At 48.7% G+C, this 26,400-nt stretch overlaps 1 protein-coding gene across 1 annotated transcript; it reads left to right on the top strand.

Moving 5' to 3' along the window:
- The first annotated feature begins 3,465 nt into the window (after positions 1–3,465).
- LOC119976031 lies at positions 3,466–25,310 on the top strand. Its single transcript, XM_038816108.1, has 5 exons — positions 3,466–3,585; positions 5,391–5,765; positions 10,095–10,193; positions 14,471–14,526; positions 24,061–25,310. Exons 1-5 carry the CDS (start codon positions 3,510–3,512, stop codon positions 24,220–24,222), a joined length of 768 nt encoding a protein of 255 aa, XP_038672036.1. The 5' UTR covers positions 3,466–3,509; the 3' UTR covers positions 24,223–25,310.
- Positions 25,311–26,400: the final 1,090 nt, after the last annotated feature.

The raw sequence follows: 26,400 nt of genomic DNA, 5'->3' as shown, positions 1-26,400 counted from the left end.
CACCAGGAAAGCGGAGGTGCAGTGGAGGAGGGCGCAAGGGGCGGTATACGGATACGGGGAGAAGGCGAGTCGGATGCTGGCGCACCAGCTCCGGAAGCAGGAGGCGGCGAGGGAGATAGGGGGAGTCAGGGATGGAGGAGGGGGTCTGGTGCAGTGTGCGAGGGGCATTAATGGAGTGTTTAGGTCCTTCTATGAGGAGTTATACCGGTCAGCGCCCCCTGGGGAAGAGGGAGGAATGGACCACTTTTTGGATAAGCTGGAGTTCCCGAGAGTGGAGGAGGAGCAGGTGGAGGGTCTGGGGGCACCAGTTGAGCTGGAGGAGCTGGTCAATGCGATGGGGAGCATGCAGTCAGGGAAGGCACCGGGGCCTGATGGGTTCCCGGTGGAATTTTATAAAAAGTTTTCAGACCTGCTGGGCCCGCTGCTAGTGAGGGCCGACAATGTCCAGGGCGTTAATTTCATTGATTCTGAAGCGAGATAAGGACCCCCTCCAGTGTAGGTCTTACAGGCCGATTTCGCTCCTCAATGTGGACGCGAAACTGCTGGCCAAGATATTTGCCAGGAGGGTGGAGGATGTGGTGCCGCAGGTTATTCACGAGGATTAAACGGGTTATGTGAAGGGGAGGCAGTTGAACATTAATGTGCGGCGGCCTCTCAATGTCATAATGATGCCGGAGGTGGACGGGGAGGCGGAGATAGTGGCGTCGATGGATGCAGAGAAGGCCTTTGGCAGGGTGGAGTGGAGATACCTTTGGGAGGTTTTGAAGAGATTCGGGTTTGGTGAGGGATTTATTAGGTGGGTGAGGCTGTTGTATGATGCCCTGGTGGTGAATGTGGTGATGAATGGGAGGAGGTCAGAGAACTTTTGGTTGTACCGGCGGACAAGGCAGGGGTGCGTTTGTGTTTGCGTTGGTGATCAAACCCCTGGCCATGGCGCTGAGGGAATCGAGGAACTGGAGGGGGATAGGGGGGGGGGGGGGGAGCACCGGCTGTCGTTGCACGCGGACGATTTATTGTTGTACGTTGCAGATCCGGCGGGGGGGATGCTGGAGGTGATGAGGATTCTTGGGGAATTTGGGGACTTATCTGGCTATAAGCTCAACGTGGGGAAGAGTGAGCTGTTTGTGGTGCATATGGGGGACCAGGAGGGAGAGATAGGGGAGCTTCCACTGAAAAGGGCAGAGAGGAGCTTCAGATACCTGGGGGTCCAGATAACCAGGAGCTGGGGGGGCCCTGCATAGGCTGAACTTTATGAAGCTGGTGGAGCAGATGGAGGAGGAGTTTAGGAGGTGGGATGTGTTGCCACTCTCCCTAGCGGGCAGGGTCCAGTCGGTCAAAATGATGGTGCTCCCGAGGTTTCTGTTCCTCTTCCAGTGTCTACCCATCATGATCCCGAAGGTTTTTTTTAGGAGGGTCAGTAGGAGTATCATGGGGTTTGTGTGGGCGCAGAAGACCCGAGGGTGAGAAGGGTGTTCCTGGAGCGGGGCAGGGAAGTGGGTGGGTTGGCGCTAGCCCAACCTGTGTGGGTACTACTGGGCTGCGAACGTGGCAATGATATGCAGGTGGGTGATGGAGGGGGAGGGGGCGGCATGGAAGAGTTTGGAGGCGGTGTCCTGTGTGGGCACGAGCTTAGAGGCGCTGGTGATGGCGCCGTTGCCGCTCCGCCCAGCAAGGTATTCTACGTGTCTGGTAGTGGTGGCTACCCTCAAAATCTGGGGGCAGTGGAGGCGGCATAGAGGGGAGGTGAAGGCTTCAGTTTTGTCCCCGATACGGGGGAACCACCGGTTTGTACCAGGGAGGATGGACGGAGGGTTTGAGCTGGCACAGGGCAGGAATCAGGGGGATGGGGGACCTCTTTCTCGATGGGAAGTTTGCGACCTTAGAGGAGTTGGAGGGGAGGTGGGGTCTCCCCCCAGGGAATACCTTCAGGTATATGCAGATTAGGGCGTTTGTTAGGCGGCAGGTGGCGGAGTTTCCACTGTTGCCGCCAAGGGGGGTTCAGGACAGGTTGCTCTCGGGGGCGTGGGTCGGTGAGGGAGGATCTCGGCAATCTACCAAGTGATGCAGGAGGGGGAGGAGGTCTCGGTGGAAGAGCTGAAAGCGAAGTGGGAGGAGGAGCTGGGAGAGGAGATCGATGAGGGGACGTGGGCGGATGCTCTGGGGAGGGTGAATTCCTCCTCCTCTTGCACACGGCTTAGTCTAATCCAACTAAAGGTGCTGCATAGGGCGCATATGACTGGGACCAGGCTGGGCTGGCTCTTTGAGGGAGAGGACAGGTGTGGCAGGTGTTCGGGGAGCCCAGCAAACCACACCCAAATGTTCTGGGCGTGTCCGTCGTTGGAGGGCTTTTGGAGGGGGGTGGCGGGGACCTTGTCAAGGGTGGTTGGCTCCAGGGTGGAGCCGGGCTGGGGGCTCGCAGTTTTTGGGGTAGCATCGGAGCCGGGAGTGCAGGAGCGAAAGAGGCCGGTATTCTGGCCTTTGCGTCCCTGGTAGCCCGGCGCAGGATTCTTCTACAGTGGAGGGACGCGAAGCCCCCGAGCGCAGAATCCTGGATCAACGACATGGCTGGGTTCATTAAACTGGAGAGGGTCAAGTTTGCCCTGAGGGGGTCGGTGCAAGGGTTCTTCCGGCGGTGGCAGCCGTTTCTGGACTTCCTGGCGGAGCATTAGAGGGTGGTCAACTTCAGCAGCAACCCGTGGGGGTGGGGGGGGGGGGGGGGGAGGATTTGGGGGGGGGGGGGATTGGGGGGGGAGGATTGGGGGGGGAGGATTGGGGGGGGGAGGATGGGGGGGGGGAGGATGGGGGGTGGGGAGGATGGGGCGGGGGAGGATGGGGGGAGGATGGGGGGGAGGATGGGGGGGAGGGTGGGGGGGAGGGTGGGGGGGGAGGATGGGGGGGGTTCCGTGTTTGCTATGGGGGTGTGGTTTCATGGTTTTATGCTCATTTTTTTTTGTTACTTTATTGCTTTTGTTTTTGTGGGGGGGGGGGGTGGTTATTGTTTTTCTTTGTTGTGTTTGTTAAAATTTGTTGAAAATTTAAATAAATTAAAAAAAAAGAGTATGAGACCAAGGCGAGTAAATAGAGTTGGGATATAGATCAGCTATAATCAAGTGGAACAGGCTACAGCTGTTGAATGGTCAATTCCTATTCCAATATTGACATTTATTTTGTTTCAGTAGAGGTAATGGCTGAAGTTCCAGAGGCCCCAATAATAAGTCTACCCTCTGATATCAAAACCGCAGTTTGTAAACCGAGAGCCAAAGGAAACAATTAAGGGCAGTTTTTAGCAAACAGGAAATGCTGTCCTTTTGGTGTGAGGTTGACCACAGCTTAAAACGAGGCCGATTTTCAAGTCAAGGCTTCATTTCGGCTTGACGCCATCGAACCTCATCAGTTTTCCTGGCAAGAGATTTGAATTATTATACTGCTGATATTTCCACATTAACAATGACTAAACGATCCTTCCGATAAAACACAACTGGAAACCGTTGTACAGAATCTGTAACTAAATGTCACGTAAAGGAAATAAATCCTCCACAACGTTCAGTGTCTATCTTTTTACCTGCAGTTACTTTCTTCTGATTGGTAAGTGTCCATTACAATAAAATATAAAAAGTGTGCTTTAACCTTTATTCGGATTGTGAAAGAGTTGGAGGAATTTCCTGGGATAATAGATCGGTGGCATATAGTGGAACAATATAAATTTACGTGGCGATCAGTTGTGTTTCTTCTTTTAATAAATTTAGAGTACACAATTATAATTTTTTTCCAATTAAGGGGCAATTTAGCATGTTTGATTTTTAGTTGTGAACTGTTTTAATCCTACACCCACTCCCCGTACGTTGGTACTGAGGGGAGGGTACCCTGTTTCTCCAACACAAAATTCGTGTTTGTACCATTTGGCCGTGTGTATATTTTTTACTGTTTTAATAAAAAATATGGCCAATCCGCCTAACATCTTTGGGTTGTGGGGGTGAAACCCACGCAGACACTGGGAGAATGTGCAAACTCCACACTGACAGTGACCCAGGGTCGGGATTCGAACCCGTGTCCTCAGCGCCGTGGTCCCAGTGGCTCACCACTGCGCCACGTGCCGCCCGATCAGTTGTGTTTCTAATCAAATGAGAACTCTGTTTCATTTGTGTTTTGACAATTGTTGAATTTAGGAAAAGGCCACTGTAGGAGATCTGGTCAGCAGGACAGTTTGGATATCTCTGGCAAAGAGATGTGGTGGGTCAATACTGACCTTTTTGTCCCCGTGTGATTCTGAAAGTCATCACAATTTGCAGAATCAAAAGTGGTCAGAATAATTCCAACCAGCAGGACAGCCATTATATATGTAACCCTGTTCTACATCTCCCAGTATCACCATGTTTTCACCAGTTAGTGTGTACTTGTGACGGGAAGGTTTATAGAAGCCATTTGGGTTACTCCTTGCACATAGATATTGGTGAAAAGTTGCTATCAAATACTGTGCACTTTTACTGATGGTGGGGACTGGTCCTGTTACAGGGAGCTGGTGGATCAGAGGGAATGTCACTGGCCGAGCCAAATTCCCTGGGGCCGCGAGTTCAAATCCCACCATGGCAGTGGGTAGAATTTAAATTCAAATTATTATTTTTTTTAAATCTAGAATTCAAGGTTAGTCTCAACAATGGTGACCATGAAACTGCCATCAATTGCAAGAACCCATAGGCTTCATAATGCCCTTCAGGGTAAGCAATCTGCCATCCTTACCAGGTCTGGCCTACATATGACTCAATGTCCACAACAATGTGGCTGACTCTTAACTGCCCTCTGAAATGGCCGAACAAGCCATTCAGTTCAGATGGGTACAGATAGGCATCAAATGCTGGTGTTGCCAGTAACACTCGGATCCCACAAAAATAATTTTTAAAAATCGAGAACCATCATGTCATGTTGAAATATGTAGGTCACGATTCTCTGAGCCCCGCGCCGGGCCGGAGAATCGCCGCAACCGCGCCACGACGCCCCAACACCGCCGCGCGATTCTCCGAGGTGCGGAGAATCGGCGCCATTTGCGCCGGCACTTTTGGCGAGGAACTCTGCGCGCGGGGTCGGGGGCAGCCTGTGGATTGGGGAAAAGCGCTCCTTCACCAGGGTGGGCCTCCGATGGGGTCTGGCCCGCGATCGGGGCCCACCGATCGGCAGGCCGGCCTCTGCCCCCCCCCCCCGGGCCTACTTTATTACGCGGCCAGCCCCTGAACATCAACGCCATTAGTCCCGCGATCGGAGAATCGCCCCCGTAAGACACAGTAAATGTTTATTTCAATTGCAATTATACAATAGTTTAAGCAATGTATTTATTTTATTCGTACGTTTCTATATAGTCACTTTTCTATTCAAGAAACTATTACCTCCACCTTTAGCCGCTGTAACACTGAGGGTGAACCAGGACAGTGTGAATGGAACCGTTGGTCAGTCTGTGCTCCTATCCGCCTCTTACACAATCTCAAACTCAAGCGATTACCTCCGGATTACATGGATCAAAGCTGGGACTAGAATTGTGGAATATAGATGTCTGTTGAAGAGAGGTAACAACCTCACTGAATGCAATTACCGCTGGTCTGTTCCGGATGACTACAGACATCGGGTAGTTCTTTTTCCAGATAATGCTTCATTGCTGTTGAAGTGTTTAGAGCTCAACGACAGCGGGATTTATAAATTGTCAATCAGCCACCCCGCGGGAACAGAGATGGTTAGGTTCATGCTAACAGTCCATCCCAACTCCAGCTACAGAATGGGTAAGTACTTTCCCACCATGTGAGTCCGATTTACTCAGTTAAAAGAATGTTCCCAGTAATGATGTACTCGCTGGAAGTGTCGCAGCACTCCACATTAAATTAGGAACTTATTTTTCTCTGCTTCTCTGTAAAGATTTTTGATTTTATTTTGCAGAATGTATTTTTAAGTATATTTAAACTGTGGTGGGAACATTATATGAAACACGTCACAAAACAGCTTCATTTTTGCAGCTCTTTCTCAGTAAAACATCCCAAGAGGTTTTACAGGAGGAATTATCAAATACATTTTGACACTTAAGTCACCCAAGGCTAGCACAGTGGTTCGCACAGTTGCTTCACAGCTCCAGGTCCCAGGTTCGATTCCCAGCTTGGGTCACTGTCTGTGCGGAGTCTGCACGTTCTCCCCGTGTCTGCGTGGGTTTCCTCCGGGTGCTCCGGTTTCCACCCACAATCCAAAGATGTGCAGGTTAGGTGGATTGGCCATGATAAAATTGCTCTTAGTGTCCAAAAAAAGGTGAGGTGGGGTTACTGGGTGCGGGGATGGGGTCGAGGTGTGGGCTTAAGTAGGGTGCTCTTTTCAAGAGCCGGTGCAGACTCAATGGGCTGAATGGCATCCTTCTGCACTGTAAACCCTATGATTCTATGATATTAGAAATGGTGACTGTGGTGATATGCATCACTGTATACACAAGGGGTGAATGTAAATACACTATAGCTAAGTAACCACTTGAGGGAGCACCAGAGATGTCATGACATGCAGACATACAGCCAATGGGTCATTACAACTGGACACAACCAATGGGTAATCAGGACACCCAGAGGTGGCATTACCACAAGGGGGCATTACACAACCCATATAAAAGGACAGGGCACGCATGCTCTGCCTCTTTCCACAGACAGACATCTAGATAGTGTATCAGGGTTAATCAACAGCATCACACCCAGCACGTGGCTTAGAGCAGGCTGGTAAAGATAGACTGAGTTACCACAATTAGATTAGCAGAGTCGAACTCATTGAGAACTGTGCTAATAGTTCAATAAACACATTGAACTAATTTCATAGTCTGGAGTTTCCTTTGTCAAAGCATACATCAAGGAAGCAGCTTATGCTACACGAAGCAGCAGAACACAATAGTGACCAAAAGCTTGGTCAAGGCAATAGGTTTCAAGAAGGGTCGTGAGGGACGTAGGAGCAGAAGTAGGCCACTCAGCCCATCGTGTCTGCTCCGCTATTCAACTAAATAATGACTGGTCTGATGTGATAATCCTCCATTCTACTTACCTGCCGTAACCCCATAACCCTTGATTCCCTTACTGATTAAATATCTGTCTGTCTCAGCCTTGAACATACTTAACAACCCGGTCTCTACATCTCTCTGCGGTAAAGAATTCCACAGATTCACAACTCTCCGAGAAGAAATTCCCCCTCAACTCGGTCTTAAATGGATCACCCCTTACTCTGAGATTATGCCCTTTGGTTCTAAAGTCTCCCATTAATGGAAACAACCTCTTAGCATTTACCCTATCAAGCACCATGAGAATCATATATGTCTCAATAAGGTCACCTCTCATTCTTCTAAATACCAATGAATACAGGCCCAATCTACTCAGTTCATAAGAAAATCCTTCCATACCCAGCATCAACCAAGTGAACCTTCTCTGGACTGCCTCCAATGCCAGAATACCTTTCCTTCGATAAAGCAACCAAAACTTTTCATAGTATTCCAGGTCTATGAAATGAAATGAAATGAAAATCGCTTATTGTCACGAGTAGGCTTCAATGAAGTTACTGTGAAAAGCCCCTAGTCGCCACATTCCGGCGCCTGTCCGGGGAGGCTGGTACGGGAATCGAACCGTGCTGCTGGCCTGCTTTAAAAGCCAGCGATTTAGCTGAGTGAGCTAAACCAGCCTTGTACAGGAGAGAGACAGACAGGTTTAAGGAGGAAATTCTTGAACTAAGGATCCAGGGCGCGATTCTCTGAGCCGCGCGCCGGGCCAGAGAATTGCTTCAACCGCACCATGCCGCCCCGACACCGGCATGCGATTCTCCGAGGTGCGGAGAATCGGTGCCATTTGCACCGGTGCGTTTGGCACGGCGTCGGTCACGGGCCACTGTTTGCAGCCGGGCTGCCAATTCTCCGGCCCGGATGGGCCAAGCGGCCACGCAGAAACGGCAAAGTCCCGCCAGCGCCGTTCACCCCTGGTCACTGCTGGCGGGAACTCTGCGCGAAGGGTTGGGGGTGGCCTGTGGGGCGAGGAAAAGTGCTCCTTCAGGGGGGGGCCTCCGATGGGGTCTGGCCCACGAGCCAGCCTCTTCCACCCCTCCCGGGCCTACTTTGTTGCGCTTCCGGCCCCAGAACCTCCAAGCCATGTTGCGTTGGGTTGCGTTCCGTGAGTCTCCTGCGCATGCGTCGGTTGGCGCTTCACTACTGCGCATGCACAAGTTGGCGCCATCCCAGTCCACACCAGGATGTAAGGCTTGAGTGGCGTGAACCGCTCCAGTGCCGTGCTGGCCCCCTATGGGGGCCAGAATCCCTACTGCCCACGCCCATTTCGCGCCGAGTGAAACGCAATCATTTTAAAAAAAAATTTAGATTACCCAATTATTTTTTCCAATTAAGGGGCAATTTAGCGTGACCAATCCACCTACTCTGCACATTTTTGGGTTGTGGGGGCGAAACCCACGCAGACACGGGGAGAATGTGCAAACTCCACATGGACAGTGACCCAGAGCCGGGATCGAACCTGGGACCTCAGCGCCGTGAGGCGGTTGTGCTAACCACTAGGCCACCGTGCTGCCCAGTGAAAAGCAATCATGATGGCGCAGACACTTAGTCCCGTGATCGGTGAATCGCGCCCCCAGCCTTGGCACCTGAAGGCATGGTCGCCACTGGTGGAGGGGTTAAAATTGGGGATGATAAAGGCCAGAATTGGAGGACTGCAGTGATTACATCTCACCATATCTTATCCACTGACCTCATTAGAAACCTATAAGGTTGAATCGAGTACATAGCGGTAACCTCTTCTCTAAATCATATACTTATTTGTGGCCATACCACTGGATTTAATTAATTTTAATCTATTCCTCCATCGTTCACTACTTTGATGTATTCATTCCAATTGTAGGATATGAAGGCAAAGCTGCAAACTGGTAAAAGACAATTCAGATCTGATACTGGAAAGCATATTGCAATGCGGAGCACGATTAAACTGAAATTGTCTTTGGTTAGGAGAGAAGGAAAAACTCTGCTATCCTTCTGGGGTAGTTCTGTACTATAATGGGGGCAGTGGGTTTCTAAGGAAGATAAGCTAGAAATAGCGATCTCATATTGATTTATCATTGTGGTTTCTGTTTAAAATACTAGGCAGAGGAATGCACAGGAATTAATTAAGCATTAGCCACTAATATCGCCAATGGTAACTTGGTTCTGGGCACCTATCTCAAAATGAATTATGAATTTGATAACTTCACAGAATAAAAACGCCTCTGTAGCCTTTCAATTGTCTGCGATCTTGTATCATTTAATCTCTGATTTTGAAGTGAAGACCTGATGTCCCTCTTTCAACTTTATAAGAGATGACATGTGGTTCACAGCTTTATCATTTCTCTATTTTTCATCAGGTCATGTCCACATCCCATGAACGGATATAAAAATAATTACTTTCTGACTTAAAAACTGAGGTTCAATCAAACCACAGAAAAATGCCAGTCAGCCCATTTTATCTGTGCTGGTTCTTTGAAAGACCTATTAGTCCCATTCCCTTCCAATATCCTCATCGCCCTGCAAATATTATCTGAGAATTAAGCCGTGTCTGTAGTGTATGAAAGATACTTTGATGTGACATGCAATGGAGTCAGATTTTTGTTTTTAACCATCTGGACATTGAGCACAGTGCGGATGGAGAGCAAGATTAGCAGGGAGTAAAGGAATCCATTTTATCCATCTTATTATTTTGCTCTCAAAGTTAACTGCCTGAAGTTAAAAGCCTTCAGATGTCTGTGGTATCTCCAGAGTCAGAATTAATTGGAAGCCTTTAACTCAGTCACCACCCTCCCCTGCCCCTCCCCCCTCCCTTCTCAGCATCCCCACAGTGACCTAAGATACATAAATCAATTACAAGTAGCAATGTGACGGAAGTTCCAATTTCCCCTGTATCAGAGTATCCGCAATTTCCAAATGAATATATTTGAATAATATTTAACACTGGTGCTTGATTCTACTATTTCAGTGAAATTACTAAATCCTGAAATCTATTGTACTAAATCCTGAAATCTATTGTACTAAATCCTGAAATCTATTGTACTAAATCCTGAAATCTATTGAACAGATGGAGAGAATCAAAGACCAGGAGTTGAAGCCAAAGTTCGATATTTAAGCCTTGTTGTTGTTTTCATCTTCTTATGTTTCACTGTGAAAACACGAAGAGGTAAGCGGTCATGTCAGGCATTCTTCTGCAATGTTACAAACGCTGTCTGTACATCTTTTATTCAGTTTTAACGTCAACACCCCATGCTAATTAAAAGATGTGCATTCCTTGAATTTTTTTTTAATAAAATGTTTTTTATTGAGTTTTCATATTTTATACCCAACAAATTATTAGAGAGAGAGAAAACAAAAACAAAAAAAACACGCAAAAATTATCATGTATATTTACAGGTAAGCATCTTTATAATAACAACTGTGGCCGCCCCCTTTAGCCGGCATACATATTTTACATTCCCCAGTATGGCCGAGGCACATGTTTATAGGCATTTATTTATAGTTTGGCTTTGGGCCTTAGCTAGCCATCAGACCCCCATAACAAACCCGTAGCCACCCCCCCCCCTCCCCCCCAGGCTACCTTCCCCCGATTCCCATCCATTTCCCCCTGATTCTTGGCCACCCGACTATTCTTCCTCTTGTACGTTGGCCACAAACAGGTCCCGGAATAATTGCATGAATGGCTCCCACATTCTGTGGAAGCCTTCGTCTGACCCTCGGATGGCGAATTTGATTTTCTCCATTTGGAGAGATTCCGAGAGGTCGGACAGCCAGTCTGCAGCTCTGGGTGGTGCTGCTGACCGCCAGCCAAACAGGATTCTACGGCGGGCGATCAGGGAGGCAAAGGCAAGGGCGTCCGCCCTCCTCCCCAGGAATAGATCTGGCTGGTCTGAAACCCCGAAGACTGCCACTATCGGGCATGGCTCCACCCTCACCCCCACCACTTTGGACATAACCTCGAAGAAGGCTGTCCAGTAATCCACAAGTCTGGGGCAAGACCAGAACATGTGGGCGTGGTTGGCCGGGCCTATTTGGCACCGTTCACATCTGTCCTCCACCTCCGGGAAGAACCTACTCATACGGTGTCTTGTTAAGTGGGCTCTATGTACCACTTTTAGTTGCGTCAGGCTGAGCCTTGCGCATGTGGAGGTGGAGTTGACCCTATGCAGTGCTTCGCTCCAGAGTCCCCACCCTATCTCAATCCCCAGGTCGTCCTCCCATTTCATTCTTGTTGCGTCCAGTACGGTGTTGTCCCTTTCTACCAGTCGGTCATACATGTCGCTACAGTTCCCTTTCTCTAGGATACTTGCGTCCAGTAGGTCTTCCAGTAGTGTCTGTCGTGGCGGTTGTGGGTACGTCCTTGTCTCCTTTTGTAGGAAGTTTTTGAGCTGCAGGTACCGTAGCTCGTTCCCCCCAGCTAGCCGAAATTTCTCTGTCAGTTCGTCCAGTGTTGCGATCCTGTCGTCCGTTTATAGGTCCCTGACTGTCAGTGTCCCCCCGTCCTGCCTCCACCTTTTGAAGGTGGCGTCAGTCAGTGCTGCTGTGAACCTATGATTGTTGCAGATGGGAGCCTTGTCCGACATTTTGGTCAGGCCAAATTGCTGCCGCAGTTGGTTCCAGGATTGGAGGGTGGCTGTCACCACTGGGCTGCTGGAGTGTTTATTGGGTGGGGATGGGAGTGCTGCTGTGGCGAGGGCCCGGAGGGAGGTCCCCATGCAGGAAGGCCTCCTCCACACGCACCCACTCGGCTTCTGGCTCCTGGATCCATCCCCTTACTCGCTCGGCTGTTGCTGCCCAGTGGTAGAATTGTAGATTCGGGAGGGCTAGCCCCCCCCCTGGATTTTGTTTTTTGTAGGACCTTCTTTGGGATCCTAGCACTTTTACCCCCCCCCCCCCCAGTTTGTCCAGCACTTTGAAAAAGGCCTTGGGGATGTAGATCGGAATGGATCTAAACAGGAAGAGGAATCCGGGCAGTACGTTCATTTTGATCGTCTGGACTCTCCCCGCGAGGGAGAGTGGGAGTGTGTTCCATCTTTGCAGGTCCTTTTTTACTTCCTCCGACAGGCTGGTGAGGTTCCATTTGTGGATCCCTTTCCAGTCATGGGCTATTTGGATCCCCAGGTAGCGGAATTTGTGTTGGGCTTGTTTGAACGGCAGCCCCTTTAGTGCTGCCCCCCCCCCCCCCGGCAGCCCCTTTAGTGCTCCCCCCCCCCCCCCCCCGACAGCCCCTTTAGTGCTGCCCCCCCCCCCCCCCCCCCCCGGCAGCCCCTTTAGTGCTGCCCCCCCCCCCCCCCCCCCCCTTGCTGGTGTACTGGGAAGATCTCGCTTTTGCTCATGTTGAGTTTGTAGCCCGAGAAGGCTCCAAACTCTTTCAGGAGCGCGATGATTCCGTCCATGCTGCTTTGTGGGTCCAAGATGTAGAGGAGCAGATCATCTGCATAGAGTGAGACTTTGTGCTATCTGCCTCTCCTTCGGATCCCCCTCCAATTCTTTGCTGCCCTGAGCGCGATTGCTAGCGGTTCGATTGCTAGTGCGAACAGCAGCGGGGACAGTGGGCATCCTTGTCTGGTGCCCCTGTGCAGCTGGAAGTATTGGGAGTTGGTATTGTTGGTCCGTACACTCGCCATGGGAGCGTTGTATAGGAGCTTTACCCAAGCGGTGAACCCTGTTCCAAGCCCGAACCGCTCCAGTACCTCTATGAGGTATTTCCATTCGACTCTGTCGAAGGCCTTTTCTGCGTCCAGGGAGACGATCACCTCTTGTGTTCTCTTCCCAGAGGGGGTGTGCATTCATTGATGATGGAGATTAATGAAGGACTTATTCTTCTCTGCAAAGTGCAGCAATACACATTTTTCTGGGTTCTTGTCTTCTTTCGTAATATTGTTCAATTTGTTTCTCATAGAACATAGAACAGTACAGCACAGAACAGGCCCTTCGGCCCTCAATGTTGTGCTGAGCAATGATCACCCTACTTAAACCCACGTAACCCGTATACCTGTAACCCAACAATCCCCCCATTAACCTTACACTACGGGCAATTTAGCATGGCCAATCCACCTAACCCGCACATCTTTGGACTGTGGGAGGAAACCGGAGCACCCGGAGGAAACCCACGCACACACGGGGAGGATGTGCAGACTCCACACAGACAGTGACCCAGCCGGGAATCGAACCTGGGACCCTGGAGCTGTGAAGCATTGATGCTAACCACCATGCTACCATGAGGCATGTTGTCTTTCATTCTTTTGTTGTCTTTCGTTCACAGTGTGGTGCTCGAACTGCCCCAGAAGGATATCAGAGTTTTCCTTCTCTCCTAATCAAAGACCTTGCTGGTTGTACAGAATCTCACGAAACCACACAGATGAATGACTGTTTTACACTCCGTCCAATATTATTCTCAGTTGGATTTGAGGGAGATTAACAGAGGAAGAATGTCAAATTAGTGTTGGACCCAATCCTGTCATCTTACCAATTTTGTTTTGAATATAAATTTAGAGTATTCAATTATTTTTGTTTTCCAATTAAGGGGCAATTTAGCATGGTCAATAAACCTACCCTGACGGCAGCATGGTGGCGCAGTGGGTTAGCACTGCAGTTTCACGGCGCCCAGGTTTGATCCTGGCTCTGGGTCACTGTCCGTGTGGAGTTTGCACATTCTCCCCGTGTTTGTGTGGGTTTCGCCCCCACAACCCAAAGATGTGCAGGCTGGGTGGATTGGCCACGCTAAATTGCCCCTCGATTGGAAAAAATGAATTGGGTCCTCTAAATTTATAAAATAAAGAAAACCTACCCTGCACATCTTTGGGTTAGTGGGGGTGAGACCCACGCAGACACGGGGAGAATGTGCAAACTCCACACGGACAGTGACCCGGAGCCGGGACCCTCGGCTTCAGGAGGGGAGGCAGCAGTGTTAACCACTGCGTCACCGTGCCGCCCCCCCCTGTCAGCTTCCTAATGTGCGAGTTAGGTCAAAATTATCCGTAAGCATCTGACGAAAAGCAATCGATAAATCTGGATATCATCTGATTCCAAAGCAAATAGAAATGACAGAATATTGCATTCACCGGACCTTTTATTTTCAGTTGCACTTCTCGGGATTTTTAAATCCCAAAATAATTGTAAAACGATTTCCATCTTCAAGTTAACATCAAAATGAACTGATGTTCATTAAACAGTAATTGCCTGATGATCATACAAAAGAAAAAGTCCGATCTCACAAGCTGGTTGACGCCACATGCTGCTGTTAAACGTATGACATGCGGTAGGATAATGGCTTGTGGAAATGATTAGGGATGTTAGTTTTGCAACTTTGCCTCCACATTGTCCCATTGTTTTTTTTAATGTGTCATTACTTTCACATGGTAATATTGATTTAAAATGTGTATTCTGAGACCAACAGTTAATCAATACCAGAGAAAGTTTAACAAGGGTTTTCTCTCTTAGGCTATAAGCAAAATCAGGAGCAAACAGAAAAGGGAAATGCTCGTCAAGATGTTCGGGTGAGAGGAATACTTTGAGGAAAGTTATAAAAAATTCTATTATCTGCTTGGCTCTTCGATTTAAAAATAATAATTCTCAATCCTACCACCTGTCCAACATCGTCAAACCGCCGAGCCAAAAAGATGGTAATTCCTCCTATTTACAGATGCACCATAGAAAGCATCCTATCTGGTTGCATCACAGCCCGGTATGGCAACTGCTCAGCACAAGACCACAAGAAACTTCAGAGTCATAAACATAGCCCAGTCCATCACATGAACCCGCCTCCCATCCATTGACTCTGTCTACACCTCCCGCTGCCTTTGGAAAGACCTTCCCACTGGGCTATTCACTCTTCCAACTTCTTCCATCGGGCAGGAGATACAGAAGTCTGAGAACACGCACTAACAGGTTCAAAAACAGCTTCTTCCCCGCTGTTACCAGACTCCTGAATGACCCTCTTATGGACTGATCTGATCTCTTCACACATCTTCCCTATTGAGTAGTACTACATTCCAGATGCTCGCCCGATGCCTGTGTCTATGTATTTACATTGTTGTATTTATTGTACGTCTGACGTATTATTTTCATGTATGGAATGCTCTGCCTGGACAGTACGCAGGACAATACGCTTCGCTGTACCTTGGTACACGTGACAATAAAACAAATCCTAATCCCATGTAGAGTGTCTGACATGACACAACAGCAGAATGTATTTATATTGCACAGCTGTACACAGCCAATTTGAATTGACGTTTGAAGGTGGGGGGATGTTGGGTGGGGCCGTGTTTCATTCCCGCAGTTGCCCCCGCTTAATTGAGGGTGGGAAGACTCCTGGATTAAAAACAATTAATGTCTGCTTAAAGTCCTCATCCTGCCACTGCTGTATTCAACCAGTAGTAGGTGAGGACTCAGCCAGGTTTGCTTGTGGGCTCTGGGGAATGGCATGGAGTCCCTTGGTCAAAGTGCCAGATCAAGGGACCCTGCATCGGGTAAGGGTGCTTTCAAAGAGCCTTTGCTGCCAATTCCCTGACCCAAACCTAATCAAACACCCCCGCCATGTGATCCGACCCTGTCCTCACACCCTGTGACCTGGGATCCATGGCTGATCTTGGGCACCGGGTGGCTACATTGCCAACAGCTACTACTAGTCCCAATGATGTGGAGATGCCGGCGTTGGACTGGGGTGAGGACAGTAAGGAGCAGTGCTCCGAAAGCTAGTGATTTGAAACAAACCTGTTGGACTTATTAGTCCCAGTGGCACTACATGCAGTGAACAGCTGGTGGCCACTGATTGGCCGGCAGCTCTAACGGGCTGGACTTCAACTTCTAGGATTCTTACCAGGGAAGGCCTCGTGTAGCCCATTTAACTGCCTGATTGGAACTTAATTCAATGGGCCTTTCAGTGGCCTTCCCAAAAGTGGGTGATAGTTGACTCTTGCTAGTTCCCAACTGCGAGGCGTTGAACATCACCAATTGAGTTCACGACTGCTCACTATTTCTTGTGGTTAGTAGCTCCTGCAGCAGATTTATGTTTAATACATGATTCTAAGCAACATGTCAATAATTGGAGCTTTTTCTAGGAAAATCTAGAATTACATTACAAGAGGGACTATTGTTACGTGAATGTACAGTTCCCACTGGGAGCTGATCCTCACCATTCTGACTGAAATGTAATTTGTTTTTTGATTTATCCATCATCTTCTGGCTAATTGAACTAATACTTAAATCAATGTAATGTAAGGGCAGCACGGTGACGCAGTGGGTTAGCCCTGTTGCCTCACGGCGCCGAGGTCCCAGGTTCGATCCCGGCTCTGGGTTACTGTCCGTGTGGCGCTTACACATTCACCTCGTGTTTGCATGGGTTTCACCCCCACAACCCAAAGATGTGCAGGGTAGGTGGATTGGCCGTGCTAAATTGCCCCTCAATTGGACAAAATTAATTGGGTACTCTAAATTTTTTTTAAAATCAATGTAATGTAGCCTTTTCAAATAAGCTGGTGCACCTGCACTGTACGGTATGGGCAGCATGGTGGCACAGTCCCTGGCACTGCTGCCTCACAGTTCCAGGGACCCGGTTCTGATTCTGACCTTGGGTGATTGTATGGAGTTTGCATGTTCTCCCCGTGTCTACGCGGGTTTCCTCCGGGTGCTCCGGTTTCCTCCAACAGTCATAAATGTGCAGGCTAGGTGGATTTGCCCTTAGTTCCAAAGATTAGGTGGGGTCACAGGGATACGGCAGCGGAGTGGGCCTAGGTAGCATTCTCTTTGGAGGGTTGGTACAGACTCGATGGCCTGAATGGCCTCCTTCTGCACTGTTGGGATTCCATGATTCTATGAAAGTAGGCGCACACTCATTCACTGAGTCAATGATTGGATTTAATTTTCATATCATCACATGAAAATAATCATGAAGCATCACGGTGACCACAGAGAAGCCTGAACAAACTATCGTATTAGCAATTTACATTTTATTTTGAATATTAATTTGAGGATGAACCTGTACTTTGTTTTAAATTTAGAGTACCCAATTCATTTTGTTTTCCAATTAAGGGGGCAATTTATTGTGGCCAATCCACCTACCCAGCACATCTTTTGGGCTGTGGGGGCGAAACCCAGGGAGAATGTGCAAACTCCACACGGACAGTGATCCAGAGCCGGGATCGAACCTGGGACCTCGGCGCTGTGAGGCTGCAGTGCTAACCCACTGCGCCACTGCGCTGCCCTCAGGGTGAACCTGTACTTGGTGGTTTCCATGAAATTCAGTGAATTACCTGGACCCTTACTCCTCTGATCCGACCTGTAGCTACCCAGTATCCTCAGTCACTAACTCGATCCAGATGAAAGACCTGCGAGGTTGGGTGGGGAGTTTTGCTGTAAAATTAATTTAGGTTGTGGGCTAGACCACAGCCTTCTTCTGCTAGGAATGCGCAAACAGCGAGCCTGTATTAATGCAGTTAAATACGGAAAGGCAAGGAAGTTATAACTGGTTCATTATTAGATTTTTAAAAAACCATATTAAAATATGGGTGTGTGCCTTTTAATTCCTGCCTCATACATCTGTGAAACATTTATGGCTGTGACAAACTGCTTAAGTAAAAATAACTTTGCACTTACATTGCATTTCATGCTTCTGGTTAATGTAGGTGGACAGTTATTTTCCCAGCTCTTCCCACACAAACCCTTAAGTGTTTCATTCGGTGTTCACTTAACGACATACATTGGGTTCTGGTGGCATGAGATTTTAATCTTTATTTCCGGTTGATGTTTACTCAAATTCTGGTGTTCATGGTCAGAGTGTGCAGGCCTGCTCAACTGGCCTGAAAGTACAAACATTGCTGATAGGAAAATATGGGTAACCATCAAAGTATTATTGAAGGATATCAAAATTAACATATAACTATCCTGTTTAAATTGGGCTGAAGGGAAAGTCTGAGTCACAAATTGCGACAGACCATGAACATTAGATTTCATAGAAGTTACAGTGCAGAAGAAGGCACCCGGAGGAAACCCACACGCACACGGGGCGAACGTGCACAGACAGTGACCCAAGCTGGGAATTGAACCTGAGACCCTGGAGCTGTGAAGCAATTGTACTAACCACTATGCTACCGTGCTGCCCACTAATCCATTACTATCCTGTTTAAACCGCCCCCTAATTTACGAAAATAGTGCACAAAACAATCTCATCTTAATTTCAGCCCACTCGCTAATTTCAGTCTTCAACTAAGGGGACAAAACAAATCTTAGTCACTTTCAGGGCAGGTTTGAACTGGAATTATAGCTTAAAAATAAGGGTTGGGCTTACACAGGATCACAAAAAATAGGAGCGTGAGTAGGCAATTTGTTCCTTCATTCTGCTACACCATTCACTATGATCATGGCTGATCATCCAACCCAGTAACCTGTTCCCGCTTTCCCCCATATCCTTTGATCCCTTTAGCCCCCAAGAGCTATATCTAACCCCTTTGCGAAAACATGTAGGGCGGAATTCTCCGCTCCCAGGAAAAACCGGGAGGGCCGTCGTGAACTCGGCCGAGTTTCACGACGGTCTCGGAGGCTACTCCTCACCCCCTATTCTCCCCTTCCCGGCGGGGCTAGGAGCGGCGCTCCGTAAATCTCGGCCGCGGGGGCGTCGCGCCGAAAATGACGCGGCCGGCTCCAACCCACGCATGCGCGGCTGACGTCATGACGCTGACGGCACGAACCCGCGCATGCGCGGACGCCGTCTTTCCCCTCAGCCGCCCCGCAAGACGTGCCGGCTTAATCTTGCGGGGCGGCGGAGGGGAAATAGCGCGTCCGATTTGGATGCCGGCCCGACGGTCGGTGGGCACCGATCGCGGGCCTGTCCCCTGCCGAGCACAGTCGTGGTGCTCTTTCCTTTCTAGGCCACCTACAAGCCCCAAACGGGCTTCTCACTCCCGTTTCACGATGGCAGCGACCAGGTGTGTTTGCCTTCGTGAAAGGGCCGCGAATGGCAGGCCGCTCGGCCCACCTGGGTCGGAGAATCGCCGTTCGCAGTGAAAAACAGCGAGTGGCGATTCTTCCGAGCCGGGGGGGAGGGGGGGGGTAGAATCGCAGGGGGCGCGAGGGGGGTGTGAAATTTGTCGGGGGGCCCTCCCGCCATTCTCCCACGCTGCGTGGGGAGCGGAGAATCGCACCCGTAATGTTTTTGCCTCAACTGCTCCCTGTGGTAGTGAATTCCAAGAGATTTCTTCTCATCTCAGTCCCCATGTGCTTAGAACCTCTGGTTCATTGGGAACATTCATCCAGAATCTTGTCTTTGTTATAACCCACATGGGTGTTATGGGGTCGGGATGATTATCTACCCCATGGACCTTGCAGAGTACGAGCTCCTCCAATAAAGGGGGGGGGGAGGTTCTAACCTTACAGGAGGCCCAGAGATCTGCAACCTCTGAGTCCCTATGGCCTCACTGGAATACCTTTTACCCAGATGAGGAGGCGGGGCTCGCCCTTTTCCTAGGACTGCTGGGACATAAATACCCCGGCACGGGTATTGGCACAGGAGACCGTTCAGGGAGGTGTAAATAGTAAGGAGAACAAATAAAAATGTTTCTACATCAAACACTTCCAAATGGCCGCTTGCCTGAGCCTTTACAGGCACCTTAAACAATGTTCGCTAGAGTCGACCGAGAAGACACAGTGGGGAACTACTGGAACTGCATATAAGTATTTGACCAACCCGGTGTGGACTCTTCTTGTTCCTTACAAAACTGGCAACGAGGATTAAAGCTGGATAGCTATCGACGCTGCTGAGCCACCAGCTCATCTCCACCGGACACGTCGGAAATATCCTCAAACCATGCTTCTTTTCGGACCTTTGGATGTATTTGATGTCAGCGGACTGGAAGATTGGAACCAGTACGTACTGAGGAAGTGTTAGTTTCCAGGCCAACGATATCGGGGAGAATGACCGGCAGGTAGTCAGCTTGCTAACTGCCTGTGGTGCGAATGCATTCAGCGTAATATGGAGCCTGATAGACCCAGCTGCCTTCGACACTAAAACATTCGATGAGCATGTGGCATTAGTGGGGAAGCACTTTAAACTGACCCTGTCTGTTACAGTACTCCGGTACCAGTTTAATGCTGCTGACAGGACCCCAGGTGAGCTCTGTGAGTGGTTAGTCCAGAAGCCCCCTCCCTCTTCGCCGTCCACCCCATGCCCTGCATAAACCCATACCAATTCAATGCCCACTCATATCCTCTATGCCCCCTCACAGGTATTGAAAAGCCATATTAAAAAGGCAATAACTTATTACTAGGTAATAAAGATGGCACTTGATCTGCCCCCTGTAGCTGTGAGCTCTGGATCGCAGCCCTTCATGATTCCTGACCCAATGGAAATGACGAGTGGTGGCAATAGTCGAGGAGGTTCCAATTTTCAGATATGTACACTTTCACTTTGGACTTCCTGACTCAGCTTTACTTCGAGTTGCGAGTCAAGGGGCGAAATTTACTGTCTGTGCCCGAACTGGATCATCTCAGTGCAGGAACTGAGACTAAGTGCGGCCTCGGCAAGACCTTCCCAACTGAGGCCCCGAAATTAAACAGAGTTCAGTTAGATAACGGGATCTTTCTCGGCACTGCGAGTGCCGGGAAACACTCAGCTAAACATGCTGGACACGGGACTCATGTTTCATTTCCGTTAAATGGCGCCCAAAAATTCACCCCAAAAGAATTTTAAAAAGTAATGACCTAGTTTTAAAGATTAAAGGTCAATCTGGCAGCATGGATACCAGTGATCAGTGGTCCATCTGTGAATTTGGCTAGTGATGGACTTCTGTCAATAATTTTTAAAGAGGTAAAGGGAATGCCGAGTTGTTACAAAGGATTCCATAAATTATATGGCTCATATAAGCATCAACCAGCCCATTCCAATGTTTAAGTTCTATTTGTTAAGGAATGGGTTAAGAGATTAAATGTCTAATTTATGTTAAGTATCCAGTAGTTGACACTGATATGTAAAGAAGCTTCAGGAGGCCTTTGAGGCATGTGATGTGATGATAGAGTTTGTACAGAGTTGTGTTAAAGGAAAATAAAAGGTGTTTGTGAGAAGGAGTAGAACTTATGACTCTTTATACAACAGCGGCTAAACGGCTAACACTATTCAAACCGCCTCCCATCTAATTCTAACATGGGATTGTCTGTTACCTTCTCCCTCAAGAGCTTGTATAGTTTACCTTCAATGCGTCTATAGTATTTGCTTCAACCACCCTCCCTCTGACAACATGTTTCACATTCTTGATTTGATTTATTCTCACATGTTCCGAAGTACATTGAAAAGTATTTTTCTGCGGCCAAGGTAACATACACAGTATATGCATAGTAGACAAAAAAAGAATAATTGATAGAGTACATTGACAAATGGTACATCGACAAACAGATTGGTAACAGTGCAGAACAAGGGGCCAAACAAAGCAAATACATGAGCAACAGCAGCATGGGACGTCATGAATAGTGATCTTACAGGGAACAGATCAGTCTGAGGGGGAGTCGTTGAGGAGTCTTGTAGCTGTGGGGAAGAAGCTGTTCCTATGTCTGGACAGCATGTTCCTATGTCTGGGCAGCATGGTAGCATAGTGGTTAGCATAAATGCTTCACAGCTCCAGGGTCCCAGGTTCGATTCCCGGCTGGGTCACTGTCTGTGCGGAGTCTGCACGTCCTCCCCGTGTGTGCGTGGCTTTCCTCCGGGTGCTCCGATTTCCTCCCACAGTCCAAAGATGTGCGAGTTAGGTGGATTGGCCATGCTAAATTGCCCGTAGTGTCCTAAAAAGTAAGGTGGGGGGGGTTGGGTTACGGGTATAGGGTGAATATGTGAGTTTGAGTAGGGTGATCATTGCTCGGCACAACATCGAGGGCCGAAGGGCCTGTTCTGTGCTGTACTGTTCTATGTTCTATGTGCGGGTCTTCAGACTTCTGTACCTTCTGCCTGGTGGAAGGGTCATTCTCACTACACTCTGGTTGAAGAGTTTTTCTTAATTCTGAAATTCCTCTTGTTGGGAGACTGTTTTATATTGATGACCTTCAGTATTGTTCATCTCTGAAAAGTTTTGAAGGGCTGAGAACAGAACATGGGAAAATAAAATGGCAACAATATTGGCAACCAACAATGTAGAACAACAATGGAAAATATTGAAAACAATGTTCCACAGAACAGAGGTAACTAAATTATGTTTTTAAAAAAATTTAGAGTACCAATTAATTTTTTTTCCAATTAAGGGGTAATTTAGCATGGCCAATCCACCTAGCCTGCACATCTTTGGGTTGTGGGGTGAAAACCAAGCAGACACGGGGAGAATGTGCAAACTCCACACGGACCTCGGTGCCGTCAGGCAACAGTGCTAACCACTGTGCCAGCGTGCTGCCCGAAATTAATTATTTTAACCATAAAAGAACAAAGCGTCAGTGATACTCCATGGATCGATAAAGACATAAGGGAGCAAATGTGCAATAGGAAAGCGACATACATTCGGTATATCGATTGCTGAGGAGTGCATGATGAAAGAAAGTATAAAGATATTAGGAGAGAAATCAAAAAAAAAATGAGAAAGGCCAAGAGCAACCCTATAAAATTAAATTATCAAGGAGAATCAAGGAAATTATTTTACAGGCACATCAATAAAAATAGGTCCGTGTGGAGTTTGCACATTCTCCCAGTGTCTGCGTGGGTTTCACCCCCACAACTTGAAAGAAGTGCAGGTTAGGTGGATTGGCCACGCTAAATTGCCCCTCAATTGGAAGAAAAAATAATAATTGGGTACTCTAAATTTATTAGAAAATAAAATAAAAGATATATCAATAAAAATCGGAGGGTTGGAATGGAAATCGGACCATTAAAGGATTGACAGGGTACCATAGGGAAATGTACAGAGCAGACTGAAATATTAAATGATTGCTGTTTGTGAGAAGGAGTACAACTTTTGACTCTTTGTACAGTTTGGCTAAGATAAGTGTACTGCCTTTTCCCATCAGCTTGGATCAGGTATGCCTCACTTGAGGAATCGCAAATTGGATTCAATTCAAATTGATTTTTTGAGCAAGCAAGGAGATGGTTAGGACTTGCCCTTGCCTGTCTACTCTGTACATCGGCTGTAACTCTGAAAATAAATTTTTAATGATTAAATGATTATGTCACTTCAGTACCTACCAAGGAAATAGAGGAGGTGTAAAATTGGATGGTGAGTGGCTAATCACATGAAATTAAAATGAGAAAAAGGGAATGTGTCTAGTCAAACTCGGAGGATGAAATGCAAAGTTTCACACCCACACATTTAAGAAACACACCGAGGGAGGAGATAGCAGGGTCACTGGGAGGAATCTTCCCCTAATTTGCCATAGTGTCCGTTTCAGGGAGAAAACTGGCGTATCGCTCTCCCGCTGCACAGCTGAGTTTTCTCTCCAAATTCTCTGGCATTCTGTGGGCGTGGTTTGTGCCATCACTCTGATGGGGCGGGGCCTGATAGGGCATCAGGGCAACCCCCTCCCAAACATTAGGGAAACCCCTCCCCCCCCCCAACACACACACAAGAAACATGGCGACACCCCTCCCCCCCTACACACAAACAGCGGTGCAACTTCCACACCACACTCATAGGCATTGGGGCCCCTCCCCTCACCCCAAAAGCATCAGGGACACCTCCCCCACCCCACAAGCATCAGGGCAACCCCACCACCCACAGATGTAACGGGGCTGTGTTGCTGGCGGGAATAGAGAATCCCAACAACTGGAGAATTCGGTCACGGCGCCCAAAGTCTGATAATCCTAATTCATACAAGGGAGATAATGGAGCTAAATCCTGAAATTGCTCATGAATGCAAAAGCTGATATAGAAGACTAACATATTGCTGGATAAATAAAATTTATAAATGCAACAGTCTTGACGAAAGCAAAACGAACCTGGAAACATCAGGGAGGTTTATCTTGTTAACAGCTCATCTTCTGTACTAGACGAGGTTGTTCAATGTATTCATTTTATTTTTACTAGCCTTCTGCGAACCCAGTTTGTGACTTGTTTTCTTTTATTTGACCTCAGAATTCATCAACAAGCAATCCTGCTGTGTCATATAGAGGGACAAAGTCATCTGAATCGACAGGAACCACTGGAAGAACGATACATGCTGCTGATGAGAATATCGAACATGCTCAGATACAGATGTTGATCATGGTTACCCTATTGTATTGGACCATTCTATGATAATGTCTTAATTCTTATAATCACAGTAAATGTATGAAAATTACCATGGATGGAATAGTCCAAAAAATGTATGATATTGAGCGGGGAAAGTGGCGTTGGACTTGCCGACACCTATGGCGGGATTTCTGTAATATTGTGTGCCACTTTGTGCAAAAACCGATCAGGCCTGGGTTTGACATTGGATCACTGGCAAGGTGGTCTGTGGTTCACCCACCCCGCCATAACATTAGAGCTTCAGTAATCCAGGCGTACATTTGAGGGCACCTGCCAGAGTTAGGAAGCTCCAGCGAATCCTGGTCACCTCACCAAATGGATGCCCAGTCTTCAGTTCAATTGATGCCTGATCAAAACACCTGACTTTGGGCACGATCCAATGGCCACGCTGCCCCAGAAAAGCAGCTCACTGCAGCACAAGTGGCCCATAAAAACCAGGAGACTTCACTCCCGGAATCTGCCCGCTCGCAACGCCTCGCGAGATCCAACGCGTTCTCGGGAGACGTTGCGATGTACATCCCACCCATTGTGGGTGGGATCACATTTTGGCAAATCTGCACATTAGAGCGAGGCAGTTAACCTCACTCTAACGTGCTGATTCCTGAGGTACCTGAGGCTTTGGGATTCATCCCCTTTGCCTCAGAGACCTGGGGCGAGTGTCGTTCAGCACTGGCCCCCACAAAAGGCACTCATGGGGGTCTCCAGGGGATGGGAGGCCCCAAGTTCCAAACCTTTGGGCAGGGTGATGCCCTGGCACTACTGATGCCTGGCAATGCCATGTGGGCACCCTGGAAGTGTCAGGTGGGCACCCAGGTGGCTTGGGTGCCAGGTTAGCATTTAATGAGTGTATGATCGGGCTGGGGGTTGTCCTGTTGGAGGGAAGGGGACCATAGTGCTTTTGGGCTGAGGGGAGGTCCAGGATCTCTTCAGGGGCCTCAGTACCCCATCTCTTGCTACACTGTACAAAATGGGGCTATGTGCAATCTCGGCTGTGCATTCCCCTTTCAGGACTCTTATACAACATAAGTTGCGTTGAATAGTCATGTGTTTCTTGGCACTGCGAGCACTGGGAAACACGCAGCTAAATGCGTTCACTATGGGACTTTGTTCCCTTTTGGGAGCATCGTGCTCTAAGTGTCATTTTGTGCAAGTTTATTAGGGTTTTTCCCAAGAAAGCCTGTGGCCGCGATTCTCCCAAAACTCGCGACTCGCATTGAATAAGTGGCCTGAGGGCAGCACGGTGGCCTAGTGGTTAGCACAACCGCCTCACGGCGCTGAGGTCCCAGGTTCGATCCCGGCTCTGGGTCACTGTCCGTGCGGAGTTTGCACATTCTCCCCGTGTCTGCGTGGGTTTCGCCCCCAAAGCCCCAAAAAAATGTGCAGAGTAGGTGGATTGGCCACGCTAAATTGCCCCTTAATTGGAAAAAATAATTGGGTAATCTAAATTTTAAAAAAAAAGAATAAGGGGCCTGAATGGGGAACATGCAGCCGAGGCCTCACATTTTGTGCTGTGGGGCGCTCCACTTGCCGGAACTCCCCATTGTAGCGAGAGATCGGAATGCCATTTTGAAATGGCGTCCCGATCGAGGCCCACAAAGCGATCCCTGACTTCCCCCCCCCCCCCAGTCCGAATGCAGTACCGGAGTGTCCCTGGCACCCCCCCCCCCCCCCCCCCCAATACCCACGCTGGGCAACCGAGGCCCAATTACACGTGTGGAAAATTTGCCACCTTGGCAGTGCCAATCTTGCATCCTGACAGTGCCCCTGCCAACTGGCAGGGCAAGGCTGGCATCCATGTAGCTTTGCCAGAGTGCCAGACTGGAACTGCCAGGGTACCCAGCTGGCACCCGCAGTACCAGGGCACCACCCTACCCAAAGAGCAGACAGCTGGAGGCCTCCAAACGCCTTGGGTGACCCCCCCAGGTGACGTTTTGTCTGGTCCCCGTCTGTGGGGACCAACCCTCGCCCGAGGTCCCTGAGACCAATCCCAAAGCTTCAGGTACCTCGAGAACCTGCACATTACATTGAGGCTTACACTGCCTCGCTCTGATGTGCAAATCTGCCAAATAGTGATCCCGCCCATTGGCGGGATTCACATCGCAACGTCTTGCGAGATCGCGTTGAATTTCGCGAGGCATTACGAGATTGGTAGATCCTGGGAGCAGCGTCTCCAAGCTTCCCAAC

This window comes from Scyliorhinus canicula, chromosome 13 (assembly GCF_902713615.1).
Source record: "Scyliorhinus canicula chromosome 13, sScyCan1.1, whole genome shotgun sequence".
Classification (NCBI taxonomy): Eukaryota; Metazoa; Chordata; class Chondrichthyes; order Carcharhiniformes; family Scyliorhinidae; genus Scyliorhinus; species Scyliorhinus canicula.
This window is presented reverse-complemented; position numbering and strand designations above follow the sequence as displayed.